Source organism: Hoplias malabaricus, chromosome 8 (assembly GCF_029633855.1).
Source record: "Hoplias malabaricus isolate fHopMal1 chromosome 8, fHopMal1.hap1, whole genome shotgun sequence".
Taxonomy (NCBI): domain Eukaryota; kingdom Metazoa; phylum Chordata; class Actinopteri; order Characiformes; family Erythrinidae; genus Hoplias; species Hoplias malabaricus.
The window spans coordinates 38,496,348-38,503,580 of record NC_089807.1 but is presented as its reverse complement, the minus strand read 5'-3'; the positions used below and the strand labels follow the sequence as shown (position 1 = coordinate 38,503,580).

At 38.7% G+C, this 7,233-nt stretch overlaps 1 protein-coding gene across 1 annotated transcript; it reads right to left on the bottom strand.

Annotated features, from left to right (window-relative positions):
- On the bottom strand, window positions 1-3,343 carry paip2b (poly(A) binding protein interacting protein 2B). Its single transcript, XM_066679421.1, has 4 exons — window positions 3,185-3,343; window positions 1,592-1,749; window positions 860-1,033; window positions 1-707 (listed from the first exon to the last, which is right to left on the bottom strand). Exons 1-4 carry the CDS (start codon window positions 3,189-3,191, stop codon window positions 651-653), a joined length of 396 nt encoding a protein of 131 aa, XP_066535518.1. The 5' UTR covers window positions 3,192-3,343; the 3' UTR covers window positions 1-650.
- Between the last annotated feature and the right edge of the window lie 3,890 nt (window positions 3,344-7,233).

Here is a 7,233-nt window from a genome sequence, read left to right as displayed (position 1 = left end):
TCAAAGAGGGAACCTGCTCTTTTTATTTCATTATACTTTTTTTCTTCATTTTTGTTAATGCAAGTTGCACAGTGACAGGACTTCAACTGAGGAGAGGGGGAAGAAGAAAAAAAAAAATAAAAAAGTGGAAATCCCTCACAGGTAGTCAGCTGCCATCAGCTCCAAACATCTTGAAATGGTCCACCTGCCAATGAGCCGCTGCTTGTCTTTCTCCATCCCTCCCCTTTCCCCTCCCACTTACTCCTCTAAACTCCCTTTAGAAAGGGAAAATAACTGGAAAAATAGAACGGGAAAAAAAATCTGAAATTCTTAACGATGTCCAGGGACAAACTGCTGGTCACTATCACAATAGTGGAGATAACATTGCCTCTCAGATTGAAACACAGACAACTTCCTGGAAAGCTAGTCACACTCTGAAGCGGTCCAATGGCAGCATTACACTGATTACCCTGCCCAGGTTACATATGGAGACAGACAAAAATAAAAAGCTTATAGAAGAGCATCCAACACACCCCCACCCCCCACCCCATGAGCCCCACCCCACCAACCCCACACACACACTCCACTTTTAAGTGAGGCATGGGTAGGGGTGACCACTGATCATCAGCAGTCACAAAGAGTCTTTAAGGTAGCCCATACTCAGAAGGTCCCTAATATTTCACTCCTGGAACAAACTCCTTCGCCTCCGGGTTCAAACTGCTTTTGCGCTGTTGGGGGGGAAAAAAAACAATGACAACAATTACTCACAGGTGTGTGTTTAGCTTAAACAGCTAATTTTACAGTAACTCTACCTTCCTTCTTAGTAGTTTTAATAGCCTAAGGAATCTATTCTGTACAACTACAAAATCACAAGACTTACTGCAATATCCTCAGCATTTCCATCACTGACCGACAGCCCACCAAGCTGCTGCTGAATTTGCCCAACCCCAGAGGGGAGGTCCCTTGCAGGAATGAACCAATCCTGATCCTCTTCCTCTAACATTTCCTGGAAACAACGCTCCAGAAACTCTTGCTCCAAAAGCTCTTCTTCCACCTGCAAAATTAATTTGCAAAAAATCAGACAGGTTTTCCTTCATGGTGATCTTCAGAACACATCTCACACATGCAGCCAGTGTAACAACTATTTTTAAATGCACTGGATAAACATTTGTCCAATCATAATACAGCAGGACCACAACACTCCACAGCCACATTCACACGCTCCCCCCACCAGGGAAATTTAACCCTAAGGAAACGGGAAAGATTAGGTGTGAATGCCACCCAGAGTTGACACCTGCATGGGAGCCACTGCAATTACCATGTAACTGCCAGCAAGCCTCATGGGTGACCACTGTAGTATTTAGATTACAGACAGCAAAGTGGAATGCTTCCCAAAAAAAAAACTGATAAAACTGAATGCATGAATGAATGACACACTTCTAAATACTATCAGTAAAATTTACCAAATATCATTCTGATCATATAAGTGGCTCTCTTCAGCATCCACCCCCCACCCACAATGACAGATAATTTAAACAGTATATTAACAGTAAAATGTTGTAGCCATCTAGGTTAAGACATTACTGCTGTTGAATTAGAGGCTTAAAGCGACCTGTCGGTTGTACTCTTCCTCATTCTCCATCCACATGTACTCTGCAAAAGGGTTTGCTTCTCCTTCTTTGTGTCCATTCATCCCAATGTCATCTTTTCCAGAACCACTGCCACTTCCTGGTGTCTTTGCCACCTCTGGACTGTTAATATCTGCAGGTTCTAGAGAAAGGAATAGGTAAAGCACTAAATTAGTACACTTATGATAAATAACTGTAGCGTACAGCCAGTAAATAAACAGAAGAAATATAAAAGATATAAGCCAAGACAGGGAGTGATAAATGAGCCTGAGAGTAAGAACCTTCTTATTATTATTTTTTAAAACTTAGAACCCCAGTACACTTAAATTTGTGCTGATAAACTTCGGCCACTTATGTTTCAGTGAGATAACTTTAGGTAACTATCCACAGATACAGTATGCCATGTTGTAATGTGATCCATTTAAGATATTTATTAAATACGGTAAGGGATTGCTCACATTTAAGTTCACCATTCTTATACAGAGTCTGGTTCCGTTATTTTTAAAATATCTAAAATTACCATCATGTCATTATGGTCTTTTCACCATTTTCATCCACATACACTAAGCATGCCTCTGAAAAAAAAGACTCAAAATGAAATATCATCTATTAAAATCATAAAAATGAATCTCTGTTCAACCAATTTATCTAGATTTTAACTTTAAGAGGAAAAGTTCCTTAAAGCAGCAATCTAATAAGTAATATTAGTAAAAAATAACTAATAAGTTAGTATCAGTGCTTGGAAAATAAAAAAATATATCACTACATTAATTTAAAAAAAAAATGTATAAACACATTTTATAATATAACATTTATATATTAACAAATGAAGTTTGTCTTTTTAAAAAACAAAGACGACTTTCGTGGGTTTAATCGATGGGGACTGTGTTTAAGTTAATAGTAACAAAATTTCACTACTCCAATGACTTTCAGTGTTTTGGTTCCATAATAACGAGGCTGAAGTTGGCTTTAAAATCTCCGTTCCACCTTAAACCGAGCCTGAGGCGCTAGTTAGTCTTTCAGCGTTTAAGATGGAACGGAGAGTTAGCTTTTACCTCACCAACGGCAGCTTGGGGCTTTTTAACAGGGGTTTCGTGAAGTTACTTTGTTGATTAAATTAAGAAAAGCAATTATCAATATGTTTGGCGTTCAGGAAAACGACAACTAAAAGCCAGCATTTCGAGTAACGGAGACTTTGTTGGGAGAAAACACGCGAACTTAAAACAAACAGCAGGGACTAAATTTCAGTGGGAGATGGTTTGAAGATCTGCGATTTCGCTCCATCAGGCGTGCAGGCCGACGTAGGACACAAGGCCTTTACTCCAAAGGGTTACAACCCACATGTAAACATATTTAATCCATCAAAACTAATCGCAGCTACATCGAGTAAGTTCTTTTCTACAAAATAAAGAACAGAACTACTAAAATAACCGTGCAGATAGCGAAAATTCTCCTTTAGTCCAACGTTAAAGACGCTGTTTACAATCGCACGTTATGTTGTTCCACCACCAGCACAACGGGGCTCATACTGCGACACTGAAGGAAAAGAGTAAACGCTGTGGTTTAATTTCACTTACCAGGCATTCTTCCGATATTGGTCTTCTCTATTGATCCAACAAAACTCCCGCGATAAAGCAAATTTGGCCTTTTACTTGCAGCAACACTGTTACCTGGACAGTTTTCTATACTACGTCAGTATCTTCATGTGCTTTTCAAACAAACATATGAGCGCCCTCTGTCGGCCACATTCAACACAGCGCTTAGGACAAACGTTGAAACAGCAGAGGCCGTGTGGGAAATACAAACAGCACATGACCTTGTTTCTACACTCACTGTCTATTTTATCAGCACTGTTTTGCATGTACAGTTACTTACCGTATTTAATCTGTTGTTCCATATAGTTTGTTAGTCCCCATTCACCAATTTCTTCAGGTCAGGGTCAACACAGGTTTGCCACAGAGAAAGTGTAGTCACACTGTCACCTTTACACCAGGTCACGTCATCCATCTTAAACGCCAGGACTATATCTGGACAAGCTCAAGCCATGATGATGCTAGTGTAAATGCAGCCAAGAGGTAATTGATCCACTCCTACCAACAACAGTCATGAAACCACTTTGTCAGTGTCAGTGCAGTGCTGAGAATGGTCCACCACCCAAATAATGGGCAAATTTACTCTGCAGTTGTCCTGTGAGGGCTGGATCATTGATGAATTGGATGAACAGAATATGCAGACCAGTGGAGGACAGTGCACCTCTATGGTAGTAGATAATGAGTGTAGAAAAGGAGGTGGCTTTGATGTTATGGCTGACTGGTATATTTTAAGTACCAGAATACACTGTTGTTCATTCATTCATTTATATGTATTTTTCAGTGTATTTTTAATCAGAGTTCTGTCAGTCAACCTGGTGTAGTCTATCTATAAACAATGCTGTTTATTTTTCTATTATGACATAAAACTTAGACTTGACATTAGACTTAGAAGTAAAAAAATAAAAATACAAGCTACAGAAAAAAAATCTTTGATAGAGTTTAATTATTTATTCGTTTTAATGGAAAAATAACTTAGATATGGATGTAAAAATAGAATGAAAGTAAAGCAGATGTATGGGTTAAATGCAACACTGCTGCCCTTATCTTGTCAGAAAACTAGAAAATATTACTAAACTTTTAGCTCTTAAAATCTAATACATTTCCAGCAAGAAATCATCAACAAACCCACCACAACCACCACCACCAACAAAACAACAACAACAATTTTTGTAATGAGAATAACAACAACAAGAACAGCAACAATTATAATAAGTCACTGGTTATGAGGAGTATGACATATTCTCTCCTTATCTGCATGGATTTCTGTGAGGTAATAGAGTTTCTTCACAGAATAAAAAAAAAAAAACTGTGTTTTTGCGCAGGGTGTATGTATATATATATATATATATATATATATATATATATATATTGTTTAGGGCAGCACGGTAGTGCAGCAGGTTAGTGTCGCAGTCACACAGCTCCAGGGACCTGGAGGATTTTGGATTTGATTCCCGCTCCGGGTGACTGTCTGTGAGGAGTTGGTGTGTTCTCCCTGTGTCTGCATGGGTTTCCTCCGGGTGACTGTCTGTGAGGAGTGTGGTGTGTTCTCCCTGCGTCTGCGTGGGTTTCCTCCGGGTGACTGTCTGTGAGGAGTGTGGTGTGTTCTCCCTGCGTCTGCGTGGGTTTCCTCCGGGTGACTGGCTGTGAGGAGTGTGGTGTGTTCTCCCTGTGTCTGCGTGGGTTTCCTCCGGGTGACTGTCTGTGAGGAGTGTGGTGTGTTCTCTCTGTGTCTGCGTGGGTTTCCTCCGGCTGCTCCGGTTTCCTCCCACAGTCCAAAAACACACGTTGGTAGGTGGATTGGCGACTCCGTATGTGTGAGTGTGTGTGTGTGTGTGTGTTGTCCTGTGAAGGACTGGCACCCCTTCCAGGGTGTATTCCCGCCTTGCGCCCCGATGATTCCAGGTAGGCTCTGGACCCACCACGGCCCTGAACTGGATAAGAGCTTACAGATAATGAATGAATGAATAATAATATTTGTACAATTCTGTTCATAAAGAAAAAGCAGAAATAATTTGACTAAAATATATTTAAAATACAAGTGAAAAAATATTGAAATACTCCTTTGATTTGAACCCAAATAGATATAATATAACCAAAAAATACAAATAAAAAAAAATAAAATAAATGAATTAGGAATAATTGAAAGTGTTCCCAGACACTATATTACAGTATATAGTGGTGATTTTGTGTTTACAGCTGTTTGGGTGCATTATCTGTTTTTGTTCATGCCTGTTTCTGTGGAAATAACCCAATCAGTGCCCACAAAGTGTTTGTCTGAGCTTTAAGAGTCATAAAACCATTGAAAACCTACTGTCTGCTTCATTTTCTTTGAAAACACATACATCCTTTAACATTATTTACAATCTCTTACAGAAAGAAAGACAGAAGAACCTATGCAAATAGATGAAAGGGTGTACAAATCCAGATAGTATTACTATGCTTAGAGCAATATTCCAGAACAAGATTAATTTCCCAGAACCTAAAATATTAATAAGCATTAGACAGAAAACCATAGGAATATAGGTGATGAATGAAAATATCAGAACAATTAAGATGACCCTGAACGCTTTTACTTTTGACTTCGGAACAACTTTTTTCCCCTCACTTGGCCCAGTCTGCTTCAAAACTTTGAGCACCATCAAACAGCTGAAAAATTCCAAAAGATATATAGCTATGTACTGTATTATAATGACATTGTTAATCCAATATGAATTATAGAAATGCACTGAAAACACAGCGATGCTAAGCGTAAATATCCAGACCAAAGCAGTGCACATGACCCTGTACCTTAATGATTGGTACTTCAGGTAAATGATGGGGTGGACCACAGCCACATATCTCTCCAGACAGATGCAGCACTGGAAAAGTGGTCGACCTTGATAGAGAAAGCTTGCAGAAAATGTAACTAGTTTCATGAAATCAAAAAGCCAAAATGAATTTAATATAAGAAATAAAGAGCCAACACAAAAGAATATGTCAGTCAGGGCGAGGTTGAAGAAGAAGATTTCATTTCGTAGCCCGTGTTTCACATTAAGCCAAATGATGTAGGAGTTGGCTGGGAGACCACACATAATGTTTGTGATGAGTATGTAAGAAAAATGAGTGGATAGTTTGATTCCTCCAGTTGTTGAGTAGTTTGAGGAGCTGTTCAACCAGACGGAAGAGTAATTCATCTTCTCAGACACAGTTACACCTACAGCGATGTCTCTGAAACACAGATCAAAAGGCACATGCAAAGATTGCTTAAAGAAGGGCTCCAACTGTGGCTGCTACTCCTCTAATAACTCCACTGTTGTTATATGTAGAATATTAAGATTCAATACCATGCTTGTGTGAGCACACCATGCTATGGCAGTAAAACTTACTGGAAACAACTCCCAGTGGTAGGTAGGTAGTATGCAAATGCACGTTTGGATTCTGGTATCACTGTAACAGGGCATCACACAGGGTGTGAAAGAAAACAATGGTAAACCATGCAAAACTGTGGTATACCTAAAAGCACACTCACTCAATGTATTTGTCTGTTTTGAAATATCTAATAAGTCTTGAGTGTGACTAATAGTTTGAGAAGTGTGTGAGTAAGAATAAAAAGGATCTATAGGTATTTTTGTAGGGAGACATTAAATAAGGTGAGATGTCTTGTAAAATGCAATAAAAACAAGAATGTGTAGTTTCCTCGAACCTTTATTTTACTGATTACAACTTGACTGTAATTTGTAAATTCGAACAAAATTTAAAACTGATGTTTGCATCAAATTCATAACAAATAGATGGAGCAGGGGCAAAAAAAAAAAAACACTTTTAAATATTATGTATAAGCGAGGTAAAAAGCATAAAAGGGTTATCCACCACTAAAAGTATATAAATGAGTTAATAAATAAAAATATTTGCTGAGGATTAGCAAGCAAAGAGGTCATAGCTCACTGCACAGTGTCAAAATCTGAGAGAGAATTGTCAAACGGAGGACATTTCTCAACAAAATTGCAAATATTTTTGGTCTTTTACCAAATATGGCACATAAGCTGGAAATCACT

Excerpts from the sequence above, each read along its gene's own strand:
- paip2b (XM_066679421.1), bottom strand. Across the intron at positions 1,034-1,591 it reads AGGAAGAGTACAACCGACAG|GTGGAAGAAGAGCTTTTGGA; the intron begins GTCGCTTTAAGC and ends TTAATTTTGCAG. Across the intron at positions 708-859 it reads GAAATGCTGAGGATATTGCA|CGCAAAAGCAGTTTGAACCC; the intron begins GTAAGTCTTGTG and ends CCCCCCCAACAG.